The sequence below is a fragment of the Equus asinus genome, chromosome 21 (assembly GCF_041296235.1).
Source record: "Equus asinus isolate D_3611 breed Donkey chromosome 21, EquAss-T2T_v2, whole genome shotgun sequence".
NCBI lineage: Eukaryota > Metazoa > Chordata > Mammalia > Perissodactyla > Equidae > Equus > Equus asinus.
In genome coordinates this window covers 47960059-47987204 of record NC_091810.1, presented here as the reverse complement: position 1 = coordinate 47987204, position 27146 = coordinate 47960059, and the positions used below count along the sequence as shown (strand labels likewise).

General features: G+C 38.2%; 1 protein-coding gene across 15 annotated transcripts in view; it reads left to right on the top strand.

Moving 5' to 3' along the window:
* DOCK3 (dedicator of cytokinesis 3) overlaps positions 1-27146 on the top strand; it is a 438078-nt gene that overhangs the window by 280489 nt on the left and 130443 nt on the right. For 14 of the 15 annotated variants that reach the window (XM_044754125.2, XM_044754132.2, XM_070493006.1 and 11 more), the window contains one exon: positions 21756-21837. The exons of the other annotated variant lie outside the window; for it this stretch is intronic. In XM_044754125.2, coding sequence (XP_044610060.2) covers positions 21756-21837 — 82 coding nt within the window. The remainder of the gene's footprint in view (positions 1-21755; positions 21838-27146) is intronic. 15 annotated transcript variants of the gene reach the window in all.

Sequence of the window (27146 nt, the reverse complement as noted above, 5' to 3'; positions counted from 1 at the left end):
AAGACATAAATTTACAGGTTCAAGAAGCCCATCAAACAACAAACAGGATAAATATGACACATCATAGCCTAACTGCTTAAAACCAATAAAGAAAATCTTAAAAGCAGCTAGTAAAAAATGACGTATTTGCATACAGGGAGCAACAACTCGAGTGATCATGGACTTTTTATCAGAAACTATAGAGGCCGGAAGACAATAGAAAAACATCTTTAAAGTATTGAAGGACAAACAAATACAAAATTATATATCTGCTGAAAAAAATATTTCAAGAATGAAGACAAAATAAAGTCAATTTCAGATAAAGAAAAACTAAGAGAATTTGTCACCAGTAGAATCGTACTTCAAGAGATACTCACAGAAATTCTCTAGGGTAAAAGAAAGAATTGAAGGGAAACTCAGATCCTCAGGAATGAATGAAGAACACTGAAAATGGTACATATATGGGTAAATATAAAATCCTATTTGTCCTCTTAATTTGAAAAAAATACATGATGTATGAAGCAAAAATATTTTCTTGAGGCTGTTATATATGTACATGTGCATATGAGAACTATATAGCAGAAAGGATGGGGGAGTGTAATTTAGTCTCTACAGTTGCAAGATTTCTACATTTTATGTAAAATAGGGAAATATTAACTCTAAATTCACTACAAAAAGTTAAGGATGTATAAAATAATGCAAAGAGGTGTAGCTAAAATGCTCAATAGATAAATAGAATTCTAAAATATCCCCAATAATGGGAGATTTCTGGAACTATTTTGGTTCTATCCTCACATTCTAAAGTACATGTTCATGGTGCTTAAAAGCCAAGTCACATTAAGAGAGTACAGTTTCAGATATCATTCAAAATGATAATGAGTTGCTTCAGTGGCTAAATTTAATCTTTCTTAGATAGAAAATTGCCTGACAGTAGAGGTCAAAATCATCAAGACATAGAAGAAAACAGATAACCTGTTGTAGAAGGAAAATCCTTTTTTACCATTAAGTGGTGGTAAAGTTTTTCAACTTAAGTTGAAAACTAGAAAATTGCCATTATGTGCATTCATTGATTCCTCCTTCAGTTCTTTTTCTTTAGAGTATTATGTGTGCACACAAAGATGTTAAAGAGCCTGCAGTTAGCTGGTAACATTTATCAAATGAACGAATGACTTTTTATAAACTCTCAAGATGGTCTTTCAGCATTGTCTATAGTTGCAAAAATGACTTTGTGTAGAATCTGGCTGAATTCAGATTAAAGGCATTCTCTCCTTTCCGCCATTTCTACTTCTGCCTCAAGGCCAAAGCTACAGGTAGAGTGATTCAAGTAGATTAGTCACTCCCTCTCCTATCCTCACCATCCACTTGGCTCCACCCCTTTGGCTGCTGATTCCTACTAGGTACTAGTCAGCAGAAGATAGTCTCAAAGGATCCACACCATCCATCCTGGTCCTACAGATCATTTAAATAACTGCTATAGTCTTCTCAAATACTTCTACTGCAGATCACAATCTGTTAAAAACCAGCAGAGAGCTTCTGCCAGCGATGTCAGTGCCCAGGTTGGAATATCCACTGGTTACCACTAAGGGTTTTGTTAAAGAAGAATATTATTCAGGGGCTGGCGCCATGGCCTAGTGGTTGGGTTTGGTATACTCCAATTTGGTGGCCTGGGTTTGTGGGTTTGGATCCCAGGTGCAGACCTACACCACTCATCAGCCGTGCTGTGGCAGCGACCCACATATAAAATAGAGGATGAGTGGCACAGATGTTAGCTCAGGGATAACCTTCTTCAAGCAAAAAAAAAGAAAGAAAAGAGTAGGATTGGCAACAGATGTTAGCTCAGGGGTAATCTTCCTCAGGAAAAAAAAAATTATTCAGACACTTGTTAAAAATAGCAAGGCAGACTTTATTCAGGACCGTTGTGATAGGTGTAAGATCCACTGCAGTGGAATTTTGCAGTAGAGGAGAGAGATTGGGCTTAACTATGAATACAAGGAAAAGTGGGAATTTATAGCCAGAGAGCAGGGTGGGAGTCGGTGGATGGAAAATTACTTAAAAAAAAAAAATCAGGTAAGGGGAGATTCTGGCTAGACCAGCCTAACCAGATTCTTGCTGAAGGCAGGCCAGGGTGATCAGACATCACCTGGGAGGTGATGAGGAATGAGGAGCCTGATAGATATTGAGGTTGATCAAACATTGAAGGTGGGGGATTCTCGCTAAATCAGCTTAGCAGTGTTCTTGCTAAATTAGACAATGCAGAGAAGGAAATGGAAATCTAAAAGTTGAGGCCTAGTTGGAAAAAAAGCTCAGAGGAGCCTGACTAGAGTTTGGTCAAGGAGAGAATCTCTGTCAGCTTCCTTCTCAAACTGTATAGTCTGGGTTTGGCCAAAGAATGTCTGACCATCAGTGAGTCAGCAGGTCTTGACCCAGCACCTCTTGTGTTCCTGATAAGAGAAGCCCTGCCCTCTGGGAAGCACATCTGATAAACATTTTTTTTTTAAGATTTTAATTTTTTTTTCCTTTTTCTCCCCAAAGCCCCCCGGTACATAGTTGTATATTCTTCGTTGTGGGTCCCTCTAGTTGTGGCATGTGGGACGCTGCCTCAGCATGGTTTGATGAGCAGTGCCATGTCCATGCCCAGGATTCGAACCAACGAAACACTGGGCTGCCTGCAGCGGAGCACATGAGCTTAACCACTCAGCCACGGGGCCAGCCCCTGTGATAAACATTTAAACAAGATAGTTTTAGGTACTACTATAGCTAAGGAGACGGCTTTTTAAGAGGAAATTCCGTAGCCACAAGTATTCTGTGAAGGCCTTTTGATCCAGGAGATGAGCAAAACTGCGAAATAAACCTCAGAAGATAGCTGTCAGGAAGCATTTAAAGGCTCTGGCATATGGAAGCAGAAGTCCCACGTTTCAGTGAATTGACAATGGGCTAAGAGCCCTTTCTTCAGGAGAAGTGTGCATACTTTTCTTTGCAAGGGGACATTTTCTCTTCAGACACATGCAGTGTCAGCTAGGGCTTGCTCTTTTCTGAGCCCATTGAATGTCCCCTTTTTCTTGCTGCCCTTGCTAACCCTGACACCAGTACAAACTAATTTCTTTTATGGTCCCAATCTCAAGTTTGCAGAGTACCTAAAGATACTCCAGAGTAGCAGATGCAGGAAAATACAAAGAGATTGAAGAAGGTACAGGATTGAAGTTTACTATATTTCTTGTGTTTCTTTCAAAAAGCTTTATTATTGTTAAAATATACTTGGCTTGGGGAGATTTCAGCTAATTGGTGTTTCCCTGGAAACCGGATGCTTAGAGAAACAGCTTAACTGTAAAGCCTGTGTCTGGTGTCCTTAGAGTCATAATCCTGGAGAATCTCTGAGGCTAGATTCCCTGAGACACAACTTGTAGTGATTGGAAGTGTTTCTGTCAGAACCAGAGTCGCTTCTTCACGAATTAGGGCTTATATTGTTTGTCTTCACAAAGCAATGTAAAACATCTGCCTGGCTTTAGATCTGGAGTTATTAGATATCATCTGAAGACAGAGCAAGCTCTTTAAAATGGAATCTTTGAATCCTCACATGGAAGTGGAAAAACACTAGGTACTGGATCCTGTCACCAGATCAGTCAGTGCATCAGGACTGTGTTTTGAAGGATGTGCTATATGCTGTTTAAAAGCAAAGAATGGAGACTGGTGAAAGAGAATGGGAAACTGAGCATTAGATGTGTAGGCTTGGTGTCCATGAAGCCAGCTGTATGGCTGTTGTTAGGGTAACTAGAAATCAAGCACAAAGGAAGGGAAGAAATAGTGGACAAAATAGCACAAATGAGAGGAAACTCTGAGTCTAGGTTGATCCTTTGCAGTAGATGGGAACCAGGACAGTCCACAGTTGTGACTTGTTAGACAAAGGTAAATGGTATGAGAGAAATGGAAATTTAGGATTTCAAATACAAAATATATACAGTTACGAGCTTTAAAAAATGAGTTCTTCGGTAGACAGCAGTGGAGAATGTTTTGTCACAACATTCCTGTTACTGAACCTGAAGTGAGTTCGCTCACCCGTTGCACAGCAAACCAGTTTCTGACACTGGGTGTGGTGGAAGAAAGTAGGAATTTTATTTTTCCACAATGCTGAGCAAGGAGAGAGGGCAGCTAATGCTGAAATCCCAAACTCCCCGAAAAGCTAAAAGGAAGGGTTTTTATTTGGGGTTTTAGGTAGGGGAGGGAGAGCATATGGCCTTGCTGGTCGGAGCTTTCCCACCAGCCTGTCTTTGGCCTTGAGACACTTACAGAGAGGAGGGAGCTTGTGACCTTGCTGGTCAGCAGCTTTCCCACCAGCCCGTATCTCTTTGTGGGGAGGAGATAGTCCAGGTGCTTGTCCTTGACAGTGTTTGTCTCCATGGAGGATAGTGGATTCTGGAGGCAGGAAGCCAGGGAGTCAGCAGGGAATGAGTGTTTTGGTTTTAACCCCATATATGCTGGGTTTAATGTGAGGAAACTGATATCACTCCCTGTACAAACTTATTTTATCTTAATATGGCATCTAGAGATGTAGCTGTACTTTCTGAGGGAACACTCCAAGTAGCTTTCCCTCTGAGCACATTTAGAAGAGACACTCATGTGGAAATAGATTCTGCCACCTGATTACCTTGAACTCAGTTAATTATTATTAAAACTCCTAGTGCTCCCCCAAAAGCCATAATATACTTTATATGGACTCTTCAAATCAAAGTTGTAAAACCATTAATATATACCTGATTGTTTCCCTAAAGTTTTGAACCTAAACACATAAAAAGATAGCCTATTCTCACAAGAAATTTTAATGGAAAATAGAAATATTTCAGTACCTCAAGACAGAAGGGAGGGATACACATAACAGATGCACCAGACCAATGATAGTGGAGGCCCAAGAGCTAGAGCCTAAACTAAGATGCTTGTACAGAAGAAGGGAATAGACCAGAAAAAAGAGATTCCAGTACCTGGTGAAGTGAATGCAAAGCTAGTTTGTAAGTTGCACAGGAAAAAAAGTCTTATAGTCATCCTTTGTTTATTGGACAAAAATGGTATTATCTTCCTTGGTTATCCAACTTTACCAGACTTAGCTCTGAATTACTTTTTGGAGTGACTATTGAATGTATGTTGAGGCCATTATTCACGGAAGGGAATACAAAAGGAGTAGACAGGTTTAAGGGGACTGGTTTTAGACCAGTAGTTCTTAACATTGGCTGCATGTTAGAATTAAAGTTCCCAGTGTCCAGGCCACTCACCAGATTAATTGAATCAGGAGCTCTTAAGTGATTCCAGGGTACAGGGAAGGGAACTTTGAGCACTACCAACTGGGACAGCTGAGTTTAAGGAATCTGTCAGATTTTGTGTAGAGCTACTACATCCAGAAAGCAGTAGGAGGGTGTTAGAAATAATTTGTCAGTAATATAGTTACAGTACTGATTTGAAAATTATTTTTTGTAAATTAGAGTGGATTTGAGGTAATAATTATAGTATTCTTCTTGCTAATTTATTCAACATATGTTGTACGCCTACCATGTGTAAGACATTGTTCCAGGTGCCAGGGATTTAACACAAGACAAAGAAAATCCCTTCCGTCTTGTAGTTTACATTCTAGAGGAGGAAACAGACAGTAAATAAATATATACTATAAAGCCAGGAAGAAAATGAAGCAATTGAGAATCACAGAAATAGGACATGGCACTTTTAAAATTGAGGTGCTTAGGGAAGACCCCTCTAAAGAGATGGCACTGTCTCCTCAGCATATTAAATCACTGAACCTCTCATGACTCCAGTGACTGATCCCTCCAACAAATCCCCTAGAATAGGCTCTGGAAGATAGGTAATCTCAAATATTCACAGTTATCATCATTATTATATGTGTTGGAGCTTCGCTCTTCAGTCCAAACGTAAGTGTTCATTATATGCTTTAGTTGGGCTTCTGAAAGACAAGAATGGCAAATAAAGGTCAGTTGCCACTGCAAAGATTCTTCCTATCGCAGAGGCTCTGCTTTTGCTGGACACCCTGCTTTTGCTGGCAAGCAGCCTCCCCTGCACCCTCAAGTGACAGGATCTCTGTCAGCTTTGCCTGGGTTGCAGGGCAGCAGAGAGATTCCACCAAGCCAAGATGTCATCAGAGCAGCGTGGCAGCAGCAAGCACATTCTGAATATTCATTTATTGCTGTTAAGCTCTTGGGAGCCTTTAAAGCAGGAAAAAGCTGTGTGTGTACAGATGGAGCCTTCTTTGGGAAAACTGCCCCTTTTTTATTTCTCATTTTGCTCTCAGCTGCCTTGGTATTTTAATTGTGTTGTCCTTATAAAGTCATGAGAAGTCAAGAAGATTTTATTAGGTGAAATTTATTTTTATTTAGTAAGTATCTATAAACTGTAAGCCTCTTTGCTTGATTCTTTGAGGATAGCAGAGATGTAGGAGGTAACACTCCCTGCTGCTTTACAAACAAGGAAAGTGGACTTAAAGCGTGTGTTGGAGATCCCCAGGACAACCCCTAGTGCTCATTCACTAGAAGGACTCATGGGTCTCAGCATATAGTTGTACTCATAGGTGAGATTTATTACAGTGACATAGTAAGGATACATAGCTGGATCATAAGGGAGACTGACACAGGCAGAGTCTGGAGGAATCCATGTGTAGGCTTCCTTATGCTCTCTCCCTTACATGAGGGGTCACACAGCATAGTCTTCCAGCTGTGAAAATGCAGCAACATGTGTGTCGTGTTTTGACCCAGGAAGCCCATTAGAGACCCTATACCCACTGTGTGTTGGCAGTTGTCACATAGACACCCTCTGATGAGCATGCACAAAATTCCCAGAAGGGAAGCAAATGTTCAGCATAAATCATATTGTTCACGCAAACAGTCTGGGCACAGTGAGTCACCTTTAACTGCTGGGAATACTCCAAGAGCTGTATTCCAAGATGCCAGCCAAAGGCAAACCTTACAAGCAGGCCTTTTTAAGGATAGAAGTATCACGCCTGCTAATTTTTTCTGCACAGAGAAGGTGTCACATATGTACACAACCAGCTCTAGTCCTAGCCTGTCAGAGTCACTGCCATAACTGTTTAGATGTTAGAGAAGGAACAGTTCCCTTCTGACTGGTGGGGTCACGGAAGCCTTCGTGATACTGGATGTTTGAGCTGGACCTCAAAGAATAGGCAGGGTTTGAGCAGCAGAAAGAAGTAGGGAGACAGGATGCAGTCAGCAAGAAGTACTTTTAGGGAAAGGCAAGCAGGCCCATCTGGCCTGAAACAAGATACGTTGATGGAAGTAGGAGAATCTAGGAAGGCAGGGAGAGGACAGATGCTGGAGGGCCTAGACTGCAGGGTAGAGGTTTGTGGGCTTCTTCTACAGAGATGGAACACTACTGAAGGTTTCTATTTAAGAAAGGAAGTCATATGGTTCAAGCTGTGTTTGCAGAAGATGTATCTGGGGATAGTAGATAGCTGACCTGGAGGTTGAAATATCTAGAGGTGGAAGGCTACTGAAGATACCTGGGCATATTCTCAAAGAGCCTGGGCTTCAGAATATGCTCACTCATTTATGGCCCACCTCAGTCTATAGGAAATACATGAAATAAATGGGGAAGGTAAAGTCTTTGTCTGTGTTATGAGTGCCCTATAGTACCTTTGCTGGCAGGCCAGAGGTGACTAAGCCTGTCTTAACGTGTGTAGTGAATTTGTGCCTACTGCTGCAATGTTCTAAATGCAGAGAAGAGATTGTATTTACCTAAAAATTTTGTGCCAGCCCTGCTGGTCTAGTGGTTAAGATTCAGTTCTCTCACTCTGTGGCCTGGGTTCATTTCCCAGTCAGGGAACCGACAGTCTGTCAGTTGTTATACTGTGGCAGCTGCATGTAGCTGTGATGCTGAAAGTATGCCACTGATATTTCAAATACCAGCAAGGTCACCCATGGTGAACACGTTGCAGCAGAGCTTCCAGACTAAGACAGACTAGGAAGAAGGACCTGGCCACCCAGTTCTAAAAAAACTGGCTATGAAAACCCTATGAATAGCAGCAGAGCATTGTCTCATATAGCACCAGAAGGTGAGAGGATGGCCCAAATGATTGGACAGAGTTCCACTCTGCTGTACACACGGTCACTAGGAGTCAGAATTAACTTGATGGCACTAACAACAACAAAATACTGTGCAGCCTGCACTGATCAGAGTATTCGGAAACTGCCAAATCCTCATTCCAAGTCTGCACAAATATCTGGCTGTCTTGTCCCAGCCCCAAGCATCAGTAGAGCAATGTCTGCCTTAGTACACCTTCTTTTATGAAGCTGCAAGTACTCTATGCACACTTTTGGGTTTCAAGGCCACTCTACTCTCATCAAAAGGTTCAGAAGGGGCCAGAGGACAGACCACATGGGACCTGCTCACTGGCAATTCTTTAGATTCTATCTGACTTCCTGGATTCTTATGCCAGATCCCTGGCCATGGACATCTCAAACTGCCTCACTTGGGCCCTATGCTCCTGGTTCACAGAATTTTGATCCAGCGTATTTGTGATGACCACAGGCTTCCTTGTCTATGCTTTGATTGCTAGGTTTTCATAAGTCAACTTGCGTCTCATGCCCATTTCTAAATCTTAGAGACCAGGAATGCCTGCCCCAGAGAATGCCATTCCTAGACCAGGCCCTCTGAACATCTTTCCTCCAGCCCCAAAACCCTACCTGTGTATCCTGATCCTAGGGTTGCCAGCATATTAATTTTGTACTTTGGAACAATACTGCTATGCAGTAGTATAGAGCCCTTTGTCTCAGTGACCCTCCACAGACCCTATAGAGCCTTGCTGTCCAATAGAACTTTCTAGGATGATAGAATCTATCATTATCTACATTATGGTATGCATGGTAGTTACTAGCTACATGTGGCTATTTAACACCTGAAATGTGACTGGTGCGACCAAGAACTGAGTTTCTAATTTCAGTTAAGTTTAAATATAAATAACTACATGTAGCTGTAGTGGCTACCATGTTGTATAGCATAGCATAGAACCTGGTGGACTGAGTGATCTGGTGAACTGGTTGTGCAAGGCCATGGCAGAAAGAGTAGACTGAGTCCATGTGCATAGGATATTAAGAGGAGGGAAAGACATGAAGCAAAAGAGGAAAATTAAGAATGAGAGAGTTTTTCGTGTTCTCAAATGTATCCATTTGTGCATTTATAGGTGTGTAGTATTTAGAGACATGTAGCTATTTTCAAATTGGCTTATTTCTTTTTCATCAATATTAAATCTTATTTTCACCACTTAAATTTATATCGTGAAAGACAATTGAAATGATTGCAGACTTTGGAAAATCCAGACTTTAGTTGAAATCTTGTCTCTATACCTTACTAGCTATGTTACTATAATATTGTTTTTAAAATAATATCAACAATTTTTTCCATATTTTAAGAGAGAGTAAAAAAGAATTTGACATAGTGCAGTGAACATTGTTCCTATATTTTAAACTTTTTAAAAAAATTTAGAATTCATAAATACTTTAAAAGTTTTAGTACTTGTGAAATCTTTACTTGCTGTTATTGCTTGAGATTTTTCCTGAGCTTTTTAGTCTTGTATTTTAAAAGCCTAGAAAATAGCTAGTAAAATGTCTGACAGATTTAAATATTTATTTGGCTTTCAGGTTAGCTGAATTTTCTAGCTTCTGTTCAGAAAACAATCAAGATTTTTCTATTTCTCCTGTGTATGTTTATTTTGGTTTCTAGAAGCTCTGCTATTCCCATCAGGACTCCCTCGTGACACATAATATCATATTAAACAGCAAGACTTTACCTCATTGAGGGGCTGGCGCCATGCCAAGTGGTTAAGTTCACGCGGGGCTCCGCTGCAGGCGGCCCAGTGTTTTGTTGGTTCGAATCCTGGGCGCGGACATGGCACTGCTCATCAAACCACGCTGAGGCAGCGTCCCACATGCCACAACTAGAAGGAGCCACAACGAAGAATATACAACTAAGTACTGGGGGGTTTTGGGGAGAAAAAGGAAAAAAATAAAATCTTTAAAAAAAAAAAAAGACTTTACCTCATTGAGGCACAGCATTGGTAGGGAAATCTCTGATACCAGAAATAGTGACAAGAACAAGTTAATAAGTATAAATAATGTATTTTCTGGTAAACTTAGAGGACTTAGGTAGTTCAAACAGGCCAGATCTGTAGGAGTGTATGGGTGTGTGTGTGTTGTATGGAAGATCAGGAAAAACCTTAGACAAATACTGTGATTTTTCTTCCATCTGTCATTATATATTCCTATTACCGTATATCACGCCGAACAGAAAAACATATGTAGTAAGTAAAGGAATTAAATTAAAAAGAAGAAAAATGTTCACATTCTGAACAAAGAACTAGAAAGCACAGAACAAAAGATTATCAGTATAAGTGTGGATAATGAGGGAAGAAGGAAGCAGATCAGGAGGATACTCTTTCCAATGAAAACTTGGAGTATTCCTGCCAGGTTCCCATTTATCATATGAGGTACTATGCAAGAAAATGCTGATAAAATCTAAAGTGCAGTACATGTGTTGCTAATTGCTGTCATCCTGTTCAAAACCTTGGCATGTGTTTCATTTCCATTATGCTATGTAGAAGTTCCAAAGCCTCACTGTAAATACTGTGGAAAGTCTTATGCATTGAATTCCTGGAGAGTGATATTTTCTCATTCAAAGTTTGTTTTACTTGCAACCAGATCCTACTAGTAAAAGTATGAATTTTTGAGGTTATCTTTTGCAGTTATTAGAATATCCGTTAGGAAATGCCATGATTGGATTATGTTGGGTGTGATTTTTCATAAAAGACATATATTTTTCTATATATTATTTCCAAGACAGTGTTTTTACATGAGGCCTTAGAGAGCAAACACACTTTAGCAGTTGTTAAAATCTTTCCAGTTTGCATAGTAAATACATTGGAAAATATTATGGTAAGTAAATAGGAAAACATTACATCTTGTTAGCAGTGACTTGCTTTTAAATGCTTTATTTTTCTCTGGTAGTGCTTAGTCATATATTTATCTAAGTATAGTCAGATAAATTGAGGTAGCATTCTATACACTTGGTGAAAGAGTTCTTAGTTAAATTGATTTTTTCACCCTTCATTCATGAATTGATTTGTTCAGCATTTCTTGCAGAACTGTTAGATCTGGGTTACTATTGGGAAGTTTCAAAGGACCCATCTATAAAGGGTACATTTGTCTATGCCAGACAAAAGAGCTGTTATGGAATACAGAGAAGCAGCCACTATTCAAATGCTGCTTTTTTGGCATCATGGGCTAGCACGGTTACTTTTCCATAACACTTCAGACTACTTGACCTTCAGCTGAGAAGTATAAAAGTGTGACATTTTTTAGTCTCCATAGGCATGGTTAGCAAAATACATAGAAGGCAGGGTCAATCTCCCTGCCCCCCAACTTCCCCATATAAGTGTACACCTTCTTTAGAAGCATTATGACTTGAATGTTGGTGATGTCAAAGATGAACTGAGTCAGCATTGTACTATCCTGTCAGCAGAGCTTCATCCTCACTTCACTCCCATTTATTCATCTCTGTGTTTTTTGTTGTTAGAATTGAGAGGCTGATCCCAGAGTGAGAGCATAAATCATTAGAGTGAAAACAACTGTATTTCCCCCATAACTGATCATTAATTTACTGTTTATTTCATTTTCATGAGAAGTGCATGATTTCTAAAGGCCCTATAGGGGCTGTATGATTATAAAATGCTTTTATAACTATTTGAGAATATGTGATAACAGATTTACTCATGTCTCTTTTGCTTTAGAGAAAAATGAATCTATTTTCTCGGATTGTTTGTCATTCAAGAATCTCTGCTTGTTCCAAATCAGGCAAAGCGTTGCCCCCATCATCTCTCATTTTCCTCAGTGGGAGTGTCATGAACTTCAAACAGACTACATGCCACCAGCAGAGCTGGAATAGGGGATTGGCTAGAGACTTTGTAGTCAGAAGGGTCGGAGTGTTCCGTGTGGGTAACAGAGATCCTGAAGCTAGCTGGGTTTCCTGTGTGACACAGACACTCACTGTGCATGTCTAGGGCAAGATGTGGTTTGCAGCATTTCCCAGATATATTTGCCCATGGAACCCCTCCCCTACCTTCCCACCACAGACTTTTTTTTCAGTGCTCATTTCATAAGATGAAATACAGATGAAGCTTGGGCTTTGAATTCAAACAGATGCAGATTAGAATTCCAACTTCATAACTCTCTCTCTACTTTCTGATCTCAAACCAGAAACTTTGCCCCTCTCACTCTCAGTTCCTCAAAGGTGAAATGCCTATTATGAGAATTAAATACAATTAGGCAAGAAAAGAAACACTTTAAACAATCTGTGGTATACAGAAGACACTCATTAAGCGGCTACTACTGTGCTGCTGTAGCAAGCTGATGAGTACCAGAACCATATCTTCCACCCACATCTTTTCCCTGAGCTTCAGACTTGGGCTTTCAGCTGCTTGTTTTCTGTTCACCTACATATACCACAGAGACCTCGGACTCCACACGTACATCTGAACTTGCTGTCTTCCTCCCTTGTATTTTCTCTGGTTGACACTACTACATCCAGTCAACTGCTAAACCTGGTCAGCTCTGTATCCTAAATATATCTCACATCCATTCATGTCTCTTCAGCCCACAACTGCCTCTTAGTTTGCTGGGGCTGCTTCAGTTGTCTTCGGAGTATTTTCTATATTACCAACCTGTCTTCCACACTGTAGCCCAAGCAATCATTCTTAAGACTTACGAGATCAACAGTGCTTCTCATAACACCCATAATCAGGTTTTCCAAACTTCCTAATCCTAACAGCCAACTGAGACCTTTTTAAAAATGCAAATTCTGGGGTCGGCCTGGTGGCACAGCAGTTAAGTGTGCACGTTCCGCTTCGGCGGCCCGGGATTTGCTGGTTTGGATCCCAGGTGCGGCCATGGCACTGCTTGGCACGCCATGCTGTGGTAAGCGACCCACATATAAAGTAGAGGAAGATGAGCATGCATGTTAGCTCAGGGCCAGTCTTCCTCAGCAAAAAGAGGAGGATTGGCAGCAGTTAGCTCAGGGCTAATCTTCCTTAAAAAAAAACAAAACCATGCAGATTCTTGAACTCCCTCCAGGAGTTGTCTCTTAGAGATTCTGATCCAGAAGATATGGGATGGAACCCAGGAATCTGCATTTTTAATAAGCTTCCAGAAACTCCGGATGATAGCCAAATTTGGAGAAACCTTGCATGTAAGTTCACACTGCAGATTTGATGATTCTGTGTTGCATGATGCCTTTGACCACTCCCCGGCTCTCCAGTGCCCTCTTAACTCATGCTCTGAGCTCCCCTACCGTCAAGCTGCCTCATAGTTCAGAGAGTCTGTACGTGGAGCACTCCCCTCCTGGAATCCCCTTTTCTTCATCTCTAACACCCTTTACCAAATGCTAGAAACCTAGCAATGTTACAAGAATCTGTTCTAGTATCTCATTCAGGCAGCCTACGCTCATCCCAGGAAAGCTTGTCAGCCCCTTTCTATGCAGTTATAGCATTTTCACATTGTGTTGAAATTTTTGGTTTATGTGTATCTCTCTCCCAATAGACTTGGAACCTTGAGGATCGGGACCATTTCGTTTCTATATTACCAGCATCTACCTCAGTTTGTAGAACAAGGTAGAAATTCATGAATATTTGTCAGCTGAATAAAAAGGAGAGAGGAAGCCTGAAGAGAACCTGGAATTATCCTGGTAGTTATAAAAATATTCTTTGAAGCCCTTAAGTGTTCAGAGACAGTTGATGGTTAAAAGAGAGGCCTAAGTAGGGAGGGTTCCTGCCTCTGCTTCCCAACCACCTGATTCAACCAAAGTAGCTCTGTTTTTAAATTTTTCATATGTTGGTGAGTAGTGTAAGGTTTTGTTTAAAAGAAGGGAAAAGCTGATACTAAAAATAAATTTGAAAACCACGGCACTGATTTGTCTTTATGAAACTGCTTTATGCATTTCTGCTCTCCATGCTTTAGAATGAAATGAGAAAACTTGAAGAATGTGAGAAATAAAGCCAAGTGATCTAAATTGGAAAATAAATCTATGAGGGAATATTAGAGATTACCTAATCTGTGTAGTATGGCCTTGGGGCTACTTGCCTGTTTTTAAGCACCTGGGAGTTTATCGTGAGAGAGATGCTAAGTAGTTGTCATCCATCTCTACAGAGGACCAAATGAGAAACATGAATATTAAATTGAAAGTGTTGAGAGAATTCCTCTGTATTTATTTGAGTAGTGTGCCTATATTTCCAAAACAGGTTTTCAGGATAGCCTCCCTGAGGATCAGAGACTCTGTCTTTGCCTCAGTGCCTGAACAACACCTCATTGCGATCACTGAACACTTACTGTAGGGATGCATGAATTACTATCAATGGAGAAGTGTGTAAAGTGTGTGAATTAGAACTCTCATAAAAGCAAATGATCTTAAAATTAAGACACTAATAGACTTGTCACAGATTCAAATTATGGAATTCATTTGTAAGAACTTGCTCAATAATATGAAATTAATGTACCTTCATATAGTGTTCATGCATAGCTCATCATAAAGACAACTAAATGTAGAACAGTTCTCTTACGACATGGCTTATTGAACAGTAAGAATTTAACACAATTTCTTTTCTTCTCTTGAAAGAATTAGAGTTTTCTCACTCAGATTGTCTAAGAGAACAACTGACCTGTTGCTCTCATATAGAGCTGTGAATGTTTGTCAGACCTCATGAATAAATTTTACTCTTTTGGCCACAGTTCCTTTCACACCTTTTGGAAATATGAGTGAGGTCCTAGAGGGTAGAAACCTTCTGTGTTTAATGCAGTATTTCCCAACAATATTTGACCACTTCTTTTGCAGAATAGCTATTGCCACATCAGGAAACATTGGATTTGCCTTCAGATGGTTTGAATGTTAACAGAAAGCAGCATTTATTTATCATACCCATTGGAGAAGCTAGCAAAACAGGAAATACTTAGATGTATACCCAAAGCCCTGTGAAATGAGAAAACAGTTATTTTGAGTCTCAAAAATTGTGAAGAAAGCCAGGTAAAACCAGAAGCATGAAAGACTAGGAAATGTGAAGCTCGGGTTAGGCATTGTGAGAACTGCTGTAGGAGCCTTCTTTCCCTATTGAGGAGAAAGAGAAGTTCTTGGGCTCTGATAGGGCCAGCAACTGTGTCCACCCAGGAATTTGCTGTATTTACTCTTTTATCTTTGGCCCAGAGCTTGGTGTAGCTCCTCCAAATAGCACCCCTCAGTGTGGGTATCTAGCAGCTCCAAATGACAGCCTGCTTAGTGGATGTCTGCCCTTAAGAGAGTCACAGAGAGTGGTAGTGTGATGGTGAGAGCAGTTGTATGTCTTCCTTCCAAAGAAGAGTACAAAGTAACAATAAATCCTCTTGAAAAACAGAAACTTCCTAAAATTGTTTTCATACTCATATATCAAGTTATTATATGTATGTATACATATTGGTAATTGGGTGGTTATTATATGTATGTATACATATTAATTCGGATAGATCAACTGCTGTAACAAACAGACAGAAAAATGTGTAATGGCCCAAACAAAAAGAAGTGTATTTCTTGCTTGTATAACAGCACTGGGTGGGTGAATTTGCAGTAAGTAGGATGATCCTCATCTGCACAGTCATTCAGGGACTCAGAATAATGGATACTCTACCATCACCAATACATGGCCCCAAGGTTGCCCAGGTGGTCGTCTCCACTCCAGGCATCTGAAATGGGAAAGAACATGAGGGTACATGTGTAAAAGTTTTTTAGGGCTAAGTCTAGAAATAGCGCACATTGCTTCCATCCACATTTCAATGTCTAGAACTCAGTCACATGGCCATACCCAGCTGCAGGGAGCCTAAGAAGTATGGTCTAGCTGGCTTCCCAAGAAGAAAAAGAAAGCATGGGTTTTAGTGAGCAGCTGGAAGACTCTGTCTGCCACAACATATTTGATGCTTCTCAGTCCTTGGCCACCAAGGTTGATTTGTGCTGACCATCTTGTTTGCTCTCTATTAGCTCATCAGTCTTTCTGCATAGTATGATGGTGATGTTACCCATCCAATTTATGGTTACCTTCATCGGCCTGCTTCCAGACACCATACAGCAGTCCTTCATGGAATTTCCACTTTTGTTTATTCAACATTTATTGAGCACCTATTGTAGGTTAGGCTCTTGAAGTACTAGAAATAATAGCAGTGAACAAAGGCCCTTGTTCTTGGGGAGCCTATTCTCTCACATAAGAGAAAGATAAATAATTAGTTTGTGCCAAGTGCTGTAAAGAAGAGAGAGGGTAATGAGGAGGGGAGAAGGAGTATTGCTTTTGCTAACATCGTCAGAGCTGGCTTCCCTGGGAAACTGGCATTTGAGCTAAGCCACTTGGGCTGAAAGAACAGCATTCCAGGCAGAGGTATCAGCACATGCAAAAAGTCCTAAGGCAAGAATGAGCTTGGCTTGTTCAAGAAACTTCTATCTGGGAGACCAATTTGTATGGAGAGTAGTAAACAAGAAAGGCTCCTGTGAGATGGCACTGTAAAGATATGCCAAATGTTCCACACAAGGCCTTGAAGATCTTGGAGATCTGATTTTTATTTTATCTGAGAGCAAGAGTAAGCTATGAAAAGGTTTGTTGTTGTTGTTGCTGTTTGATTTTTGCAACAGATTTATGAGATATAATTCACATACCATAGAATTCATCCATTCAAAAGGTACAATTTAATGTATAATTTTGTTAATTTTGTATATTGGAGTTGTGCAACCATTACCACAGTCAATTTTAGAACATTTTCTTCACCCACAAAAGAAATTTCATACCCTGGAGAAGTCACAGACTTCTAGAAGTCACCATTTCCTCCCAAATCCCAGCCCCTAGACAACCACTAATATATTTTCTGTCTCTATAGACTTGCCTATTCTGGACATTTCATATAAGTGAGATCATACAATGTGTAGTCTTTTGTGACTGGCTTCTATCACTCAGCATAATATTTTTGAGGTTTAGCTATCTTGTAGCCTGTAACAATACATCATTCCTTTTATGGATTAATAATATTCCGTTGTGTGGATATACTTACCATTTTTTATTTATCCATTCATTTGTTGTTGGAATGTTTTGATTGCTTTCACCTTTTGGCTATTACTAATAAAGCTGCTGTGAATGTTCATGTACAAGTTTTTGTATGGCCATTTCTTCATTTCTCTTGGATATATACTTAGGAGTAGAATTGTTGGATTATATGTTAAACTGTATTTAACCTTTTGAGGAACCGCCAAACTGTTTTCCAAAGTGGCTGTACCATTTTGCATTCCCACCAGCAGTATATGATGATTCCAATTTCTCCACTTCCTTGTTAGCACTTGTCATTATCTGTCTTTTTGATTAAAGCCATTCTAGTGGAAGTGAAATAGTACCCTCATTTTGGTTTCAATTTGTGTTTCCCTAGTGGCTAATGGTGTTGAACATCTTTTCATGTCCTCATTGGCCATTTGTTTATCTTCTTTGGAGAAATATCTATTCAAGTCCTTTTATTATTGAGTTGTAAGAGTTCTTTATATATTTTAGATACAAGTCCCTTGTCAGATATAATATTTGCAGATATTTTCTCCCATTCTCTGAATCTCCCTTGCTTGATGTTGCCCTTTGAAGCATAGAGGTTTTTAATTTTGATGAAGTGCACCTTATCTATTTTTTCTTTCATTACTTGTGCTTTTAGTGTTCTATCTAAGAAAGTATTGCATAATCCAAAGTCATGAAGACTTATGCTTATGTTTACTTCTAAGAGTTTTATGGTTTTCACGCATACATTTATATTTATGATTTATTATTAGTTAATTTTTATATATGGTACAAAATAGAGGTCCAAGTTCATTCTTTTTCATGTGGCTATCTAATTGCCTTGGCACCACTTGTTGAAAATATTATTTCTTCCATTGAATTGTCTTGACATCCTTATATAAAAAAATCAATTAACCATAGGATAAGATTTTAAGATGGGAACTGGTGTGATCTGATTCACATTTGAAAAGGATCAATCTCTCCGAAGAATGAGTTATAAAGAGGTGAAAAGGAAGTAGAGAGATCAACTGGGAAGCTGTTATAATAATCCCAGCTAGAGTCCAGTGGTGGCCTAGTCTAGTGGTAGTGAAGGAGATGGAAAGATTTATAGTTTCAAGATTATACTTTGGAGAGAGCATTGACTCAGCTGAATGTTGTTTATTGCTACTTTTCCACTTGTCCATGTAACAACCATCATTTCTACTTTCCCTTGTTATACTTTCTTTCAGGTGGTCTTCAGAATTTTTCCTGTTTTTTTTAACTTTACTTTGATGTTCTTATTTCCTATTTCTCTCATAAGCCTCAACTTTCCATTACTAAAACTACAAACTTATTTGTATCTACATCTATCATTTCCTACTTTACTATTTCCTTAATTCTTTCAGTTCCCTGAGGAGGTGGAAATCTCTTTTTCCTTTCCCAATTATTTTTTCTATCTCTTCTGTCTTCCATATCTCCCCTTTTAAAAGCATTGTCTCATTAGATGTAAATGTTCTTAGCTGTACCCCATCTTTTTTTCAAGTCAGGTTTGTTGAACTGTAATTTACCTATGGCAAAATTCACCCTGTTTAATGCTTACTTAGTTCAGTGAGTTTTGACAAATCTATAGTTGTGAAAACACCATAGTAAAAAAAATAGAACATTTCATCATTCCAGAAAGTTCCCTCATGCACCTTTGCACTCAATCCCTGCCCTCCTTCCTCAGCCCTGGAAACCCTTGATCTCATTTCTGTCCCTTTAGTTTTGCCTTTTCTAGAATGTACTATAATGGAGACATACAGTATATGGTCTTTTGTGATTGGCCTTTCACGTAGCATAATACTTTTGAAACTCATCCATATTATTGTACATCTCAGTAGTTTGTTCTTTTTATCATGAAGAAATATTCCATTGCATGAATATGCCATTGTATGGATTATCCATTCATCTCCTGATAGCCTTTTGGGTTCTTTACAGTTTCTGGCTGTTAGGGATAAAACTGCTGTAAACATTCACATACAGGTATTTGCGTGGACCTGTGTTTTCATTTCTCCTGAGTGAATACCTAGGAGTAGAATTGTTGGGTCATATAGTAAGTGTGTGTTTAACTTTATAAGAAACTGTCAGGCTGTTTTCCAAATTGGCTGTACCATTTTGCATTCTCCTCAACAGTTTGTGAGAGTTGTAGTTGCTCTACATTCTCGCCAATCCTTGGTATATTTAATCTTTCGTTTTAGCCATTCTAATACATGTGTAGTGGTATCTCACTGTGCTTTTAATTTGCATTTCTCTAATGACTGATGAAGTCTTCTTGAGCTTATTTATCAGCCCTATATATTCTTTGGTGAAGGATCTGTTTAGATCTTTTGTCCATTTTTTAATTGAGTTGTTACTTATTATTGAGTTCTGAGAGTTCTTTATGTCTTCTCAATACACTCCTTTCTTAGACGAGTATTTGTAAATATTTTCTCCCAGTCTATAGCTTGTCTTTTCATTTTCTTAGCAGTGTCTTTCAAAGAGAAGATGATTTTAATTTTGACAAAGTTCAATTTATCATTTTGTTGTGATTGATGATATTTGCTTAGTAATCTGAGATCACAAAGATTTTTCTTTTGTGTGCTAAATATGGAAATATAAATGTGAACAAAATATACAAAGGTACTTGTCTTCATTTTTTTCCCTGTGTTTTCTTCTTATAGTTTTAGCTCTTATGTTTAGGTCTATGATCCATTCGAGTTAATTTTTGTTTGTGTGTGTGTTTTACTTTGTCTGTTTTTGTTAACAAGTTCATTCTGCTACTAGTGATAACAGTAGAGCCTAAAATAAAAGCAGTTTTACAGAGTTCTCTGGATGATTGGAATAATCTAGTTAATTGCATGAAAGATCCAAATTTTTCATGAAAAAATCCTTTCTAATTTCCAGCTATATTCTAACTTAAATTTTTAACAAAAGAAAATATAATTAATAAATAATAAAAATTCACTATGTGACTTTAATATTTTTAGGCAAGGATCAAAGTTCAGTTTTTTTCATACGGGTTGTTCAGCCGCATTTGTTAAAACTACGATGCTCCCTTATTGAATTTTGATAGCTTTATTGAAAATTGAGTCTACACATGTGGGTTATCCCATCTTTTAACGAAGACCTCCCTCAACCCAACATGCCCATTAACTAAAAGTTCATCACTTCTACCTCTTCATAGCCGTTCTTTAAAGAGTGTTCTAGACTCGCTATTTCTGCTTCCTCACTTCTTATTCCTCACTGGACTGTCTCTACCATTCCATTAAAACAGTTCTTGCCAGAATCACCAGTAATCTCTGTTTTGACATCCAGTGGACACTGTTTTGTTCTTGTCTCATGTGATTCTCAGTGGCCTCATTGATCCCTCCCTTCTCTTTCAAACACTTTCTTCCCTTGACTAAGGTAGCATCCCACCATCCTCCTTATTTTTCTTCTGTTTTTCTATTTGTCCCTATGTGTCTGCTTTGCTAGTTCTTCTTCTTTTGCCTATTTCTTAAACATCAACGTCCCTCAGGATTCTGACCAAAGCCCTTTTTAGTTCTCATTCTATGAACATTCTCTCCTTATTCCCGTCTAATCCCCTTGTTGAAGAATCTCAAATTTATATCTGGCCTAAATCTTTTCTGAGCTTCATTTCTGCATATTTGACTGCCTACCAGGACCATGAGCTCTATGAAGAAAAGTACCTTGTGTATATCTTGTTCACATTTGTATTCCCATGTTTAGCACACAGGACTTCATAACTATTTGTTGACTAAATGAACAAATGAATACATGAACAAAGTAAGCAACCTATGCAGTTGATATAATTCTAGTACAGTATTTTAATATTGGCCCTTTTACTGATAAAACCGAATATATGTAGTGAGTATATAACTATGGCCACAGGAGAAGTAAATTATTTTTAGAATCATGTACTTTGTCTTTGCCATGGCTCAGTTTTCCTTTTACAGTTGGTAGGGAATCTTGGGGTGAAGAGATGGGAATCAGATCCTGGCCAGGGGCCAGGAATGAGATGAGAGAGCAAGGAGACATTTCTTCAGATGTTGCAAACACTGTTTCTGAGGTTTTTTTAGTCCAATAATTTCCTTCAGGAATTAAATTCTCTTGTTTGGGGAATAAAATATTTTAATGGCCCTATTAATTTCTCATTGCAGCTTTAGTTATAATACATTATTTCTCTTTGACTTTTCACCCAAATTTTTCTAAGTCCTTGTAACATTTTTTTCTTAGCCCTAAAATGATTCTCGAGGGTAATATAGGAAGATGTAAACTGGGTAATGTAGATTCTTTTGGATCCAGTATGATGACTATTTTTATGAACTGAGTGTTCACATCAAAGAATGTATATACTTCTTATGGGCTTAGCATTATGCCTGGAGCTTTGGGGTTATTTGTAAAATATCTAAGACACAATCTTCATTGCTGCCCTCAGGGGGCACACAACTTTAGGGGAGATGAGAGCCACAACCAGCAAGTAAACAGCAACATCTGTCAAGCAGTTTGTAGTGTCTGTTGCATATTGCTTGGCAAGAAAAATAGTGTCCTGCCACTAGACATGTATCTTTGACCCTGCCTGTCACTGCAAGCTGTTCTGAAAGTGTTTAGGGTTTATCTATAAATGCCCTTTTTATTTGTTCTGGAGCCTGCAATCCCTTACATTTCTCTATCTTTCTCTCCTACATTTCAGTGAGCGGTTTCTGGTGAGACTGAACAAGAATGGTGGGCCAAGGAACCCAGAGAAGATAGAACGAATGTGTGCCCTTTTTACAGTATGTGCAAATTTTCTTTCCCTTCTCTGCTGTTGACTCTAACCAGGGGCCTGTTATGTGGATATTGTCACCCTGGAAACGAGCATTTATTCTTATTTCCCCACACATTGGGGAGAATAGGACTTAATTTATGTTTCTCTCAGGTTTCAATGAAATATTTAAAGACAGCTGAAATTAGCTTCAGTTTTTAATTGAATTTTTTATTAAAGAAATATAATCAAGTGCCTTTTACTGACATACATTTTAGAAGCTACTTTATATGATAATCACTTAAAGTCTGAGAAAAGTCTTTCTTATTATTCTTATTCAAGACCAGTGGACATCCCTGATGTCTAAGTGTAGTTTCTGTAAAGGCATCCGCCAAATTTACCGCTGTGCAGTTTTTTAGTGAGTGCATGTAAAGAGAGACAAATGAAATAGTTCTTATCTTTCAAATACCAAACAGAGGGTCTTTTCCTGCGATAATCTGTACGTCAGTTTTTTCTGAATAACCATGCTTTTGCTCATAGTCTCTGAGATCATGGATTCATTAGCCCAGAGAAGGCTTGGTAATCTGCTTATTGGAATGTGCTGAGCCTCACAATACCACATTGCCTTGTGTATTCTTCATGTTGCTTCTGATTTACTAAATTTTTTCTACTCAGTTAAAAAACTAAATGCTCAGCTTTATTTATTTGAGTTGATTTATTTGCTGAAAAAGAAAACAAGACTGTGTCAAAATTTTAAACCAGTTTGGACTATCGTGGATTTTTTGGACTATCGTGGATTTTTTTATCTGCTTTAGTGATACTGAGATAGATCAAGACCCATTGAGTGCGGGGAGGTGTGATCATCTCACAATGCCACTGCCCTTGTGTGAGTTGCACAATTGATAGTAGGGTGTCTTAAAGTGGAGTGTCAAAGTCTTACAGTGGAGTTCTTAAAGAAAAATGGAATGTCTCGGGATCTGATATGTGATTTTCTCTTAAAGATAAAATTGGACTTGTTTACCTCACTTTTTTGTTTGTTTACTACAACTTTGTCTTTCAAAATCTCAAACAATATTACTGGAGAATCAGAAACCACTATCACAAGGATAGCTTTTATTGAAAATGTGCCAGAGGTACAGAAATATTTATAAATCTATCTAAGCTACAGTGATGTTTTGTCCATCTTTGAGCTCAGCATTCAAAGTTTAGGAGACAACACAGGAAGAAAGAGCAAGAAAAGCAGACCCATGAAGCTGGTTAAGGGAGTTGAGATAGTTTAGTCCGGGAAGATCAATGCTTTCTCTTCAATAGGAAAAGAGCAAGGGAAAGAGTTCAAAGTGTACTTAATGAGATTTAGGTTAGAGTATTGGGAGAGAGCTTCTGAAGTAAGAGTGCCTAAACACTGAGATAGTTCTCTGGGGCCGCCTTTCTGAAACAGAATTAGAAAGAAATGAGATACTCGTATGTCTAGAATGTCTCAGTCACCTTAGGTTTTTCTAGATCCTGGTTTTCTGGTATTATTTGGTTAAAGCAGCAAAAGAAATTGTTGATTCCTTATTCTTTGGCATTGTGGCAACAGAGCTGTGTGCATGTGCTATCCTTGAATATGATGAGTGCAGACTTTGTCTCTTAAAAAATGAACTTCATTATAATAATATTTGAATATAATTACAGTAAATCAAAACTTTCATTTTGCTGCATTTTAATTATCTGTATGAGCCCAGAGGGCTAAGCTGTAGCTCCAACTTTATAAATCAGAGATACACCTAACACTCATAATGTGCTCTTATTCTGCCACAATGAGAAGGCACAAGGCTGCTAAAAATACCACTTCTATAGTCCACTTTCCAGTACAGCCCTGGATTTTTTTTTAAAAAAGATCCCAAAAGTGATTTGAGGAATTTTTACAAAGCGCATAAGATTTTTGAATAAGATTGTCTTAGCCAAGATTTTCATGTTTTACTTTAAGCTATAAAAAATAATAATTTTGGTGGAACCTGTTTTCTGATTATCTAAGACTTGAATTCCTCCTGTGGGCTAAAAGAATTTTCCAGATTGGTATATATGTGTTACAAAGTTTCAGAATAAATGCAAGAAAATGCAACCACAGCTGTGGTCAGTGCCAACCTCTTAGCTTACCATAGCTTCAGGAAAAGAGGACCATACAAACTGAGCAGTTTTGCAGGATTACTCAAACCGACTTCAGAGCCATATTACAAACAGTCACATTATCCATGGCATAACCTTGTTCTCTGTAAAGCCTGGTTTTTCTAACCTTGTTAGATTTCAGAGCTTCCTGTGCAGGAAGAGTTTTATCCAAAAGGGAGGTGTTTCATATTTATGAATGTCTAATACAGTGAAGATTTTTCTGACTTTCAAATTAGAAACAATGGCTGTGTGTATGAGTGTGTAAGAGCATGCCTGTGTATCCACTCATTACTACATATCTAGTGCCTCACACATAGTGCCTGGCAAATACTAAAGCCTCAGTAATCATTTGTTACATAAATAAATATATGTTTATATTTTATTATATTTGAGTGACCAACTCAGAGAATGAACTTGTGCTGTTTTCTCTGCATTAGTTGGAAGTCTATTTTCTACATTTTTTTACACTCTTCCACATTTCAAAATAGAATTTTAGGTAGTAATTCCTTGGAATTAAGAATGAAGTTGATTATTAGTATAATAACATCACGTGTTAAAGTATTGCCTCCTTTTCTGCAGCGTTAGTATGAATAAATTGGCTTTGTTTTGTATTTGTACATTCCATTATCTCTACAGAAAAAGAGCAGTCCAGGCACAGGGAAGTAAATTGACTTTTCCATGTTTCAAATGGCATATCAATAACTGAGTCTAAGATGCTGAGCCCTGAGTCACTGCCCTGTCTACCCACTGTGTAGTTGGGAACCAGCTTCTAGTTCTATAGGACTGGAGAGTATGGTTCAGTGAGTAAATCTAAATTCAAACCCTGCTCACCAGGTGAATGATGAATTGAGTCACCCCTCTTCCCTTCTTGGTTTACAGTCTTGTGAGTATTTTAACATGGATAACCACACCTGGTTCTTAGTCTGGAAGAGTTTATGTTTAGTAATTCTATGGTAACTGTGTTTAACCATGCACTTATATTTAATAAGATAGCTTTTACATTGAAATTTGGCATTGAAATTAAGTAGGACTCACAAGTAATAATTTTAGTTCAAATATTTTCTTGCACTGATTATTATCATATTATGTTTGTTGACCTCAAATAAACACCATAGAGAGTTCTGGGTACCATGTACAACATAGTCAGAAAGAGCCCCTACTACCCAGCCACTTGGAAAATACCATAAATGATATTTAAGCCTTCTTTCTTTTATTCACTCAGACAGAGCCGAGGCAGAGATCCTGTGCTCTTATATGCGACCCATCTGATTAGTGTTTGTTCATCTTTGGTAACTGGCTTGAATTCTCTAGATTTATTGAGATTGATAATTATTTTGGTCATTTGATAGTTTGGATTAACACAATCTAGTATGTAGAAGGAACCATTTCACTCTGATATGTGTCAAATGTTTCTGTATCCTTTAGTAATAGACATGTTTCAATCCCCAGAGCACATGAAAATGGTAATCTGCTTTTCAATTTCTATTTGTTATTTAGTAGCTCTCTTAATAAGTTTCAAAATACAATGCTATTTTAAGAATATCATTTTAAATTCTATTTCTAAATTAAAGGAATTAGTTAAATGGAGCCTGAAACATCCTTTTTCAATATCAAAAGACAGCTTTTTTTGTAAAAATGTATCTTTGTGACTCCAGAGATAGCAATTTATGTAAATTATTTTGTAATGTATTTTATTGTAAGCATATTTCATTGTTCTATCAAGTATTTGGTGAAATATTATAACCATTTAGAATCTAAAAGTTTCAATTTTACCATTACACATTACTTTTTAATGTTTCCTTTGCTCTCATATGTTTGAGACCACTCTAGAGGGCAGAGCTGGGACTAAGGTGAGATAACCAAAGTACAGAATCCTGAGAGTGAGACCTCCTTAAATTTTGCACCTTAGCTGTTTTGCTTGTCTTGCCGTAGTCCTAACCCTGCAATAAGGTATAAAAATAAAGCAAACATGGGGACTCGATCTCAAAGCTCATTCGAAATTTTGACTGCCACTTGATTGTCCCTCTTCCTGCTTTATTGAAGAGAGAAAAACATCTGGGACCAATCAGAAGATGAAAGATGGGAAGGAAATGAAACTAAGGGACTTTTTCCTAGAAGCAGAAAGGAAATAATGGGAACCTGATTTGGAGGTTACTCCATATTCACAACAATGGCTTGGAGTGAGCAGCAAGTTAACGATCTGGTGAAAAGTGTGAAACAGGATATATATTTAAAAAGTTTTATTAATTGAAGTACAGTGTGTTAAAGTATAAGTACCCATAAACAAACATTTTATTTCAAAATGCCTTCTGAACAAATAATTTAATGTATAAAATTATTTCCATAACTCTAGTTTTAAAAGTTTCTGATTCTGGATCAGATTTGTTTACTTAAAGGAAGCCCCTAAAATTTTCCAGATAACATTATTTTCAGCTTTATACTTCAGTACAAATGGTAAATGTCTAAAGGTAGAAATGGAGATCAAATTAAGCTCAGCTGCTGTGATAGTGTATAATAATCATTTGTGGACAACAGAATAAATGTAAAATTAGTAACGGATAAACTTGTAAACTTTCAGTTGTTAATGAGCTTTTTGGTGTTTTCTTACTTTTCTCTGCATTGAACATTTCTTTTGCTAAAAAATGTGTGGGGTTTTTTGAGGAAGATTAGCCCTGAGCTAACATCTGCCATCAATCCTCTTCTTTTTTTGCTGAGAAAGATTGGCCCTAAGCTAACATCTGTGCCCATCTTCCTCTATTTTATATGTGGGATGCCTGCCACAGCATGGCTAGATAAGTGGTGCATAGGTCCGCGCTCAAGATCCACACAGGTGAACCCCAGGCTGCCAAAGATGCCAGCTTAACTGCTATGCCACCAGGCTGGCCCCACAAAATATTTTTATGTGATGTTAGAATAAACATGGGTAAGGCAATATCGTGAAGATTTCTAATGTGAAAACACTTATAGATATTTGTTAGTTCTAAATAAGAGCTGGAAAAATATGGTCAATAAAATAAACTTCGCAAGGCATATAAGATATGCAAACTTTCACTGCAGCAATCTTATAAACATTAAACTGCTATGAATCCCCCTCCTCCACCTATAACATACACTAAAAGTGACAAAAGCAAACCATTATGAGGTTCAAAATGAAATTTTAATTCTTTTCTGTGTATTCATTGCCTTAATTTA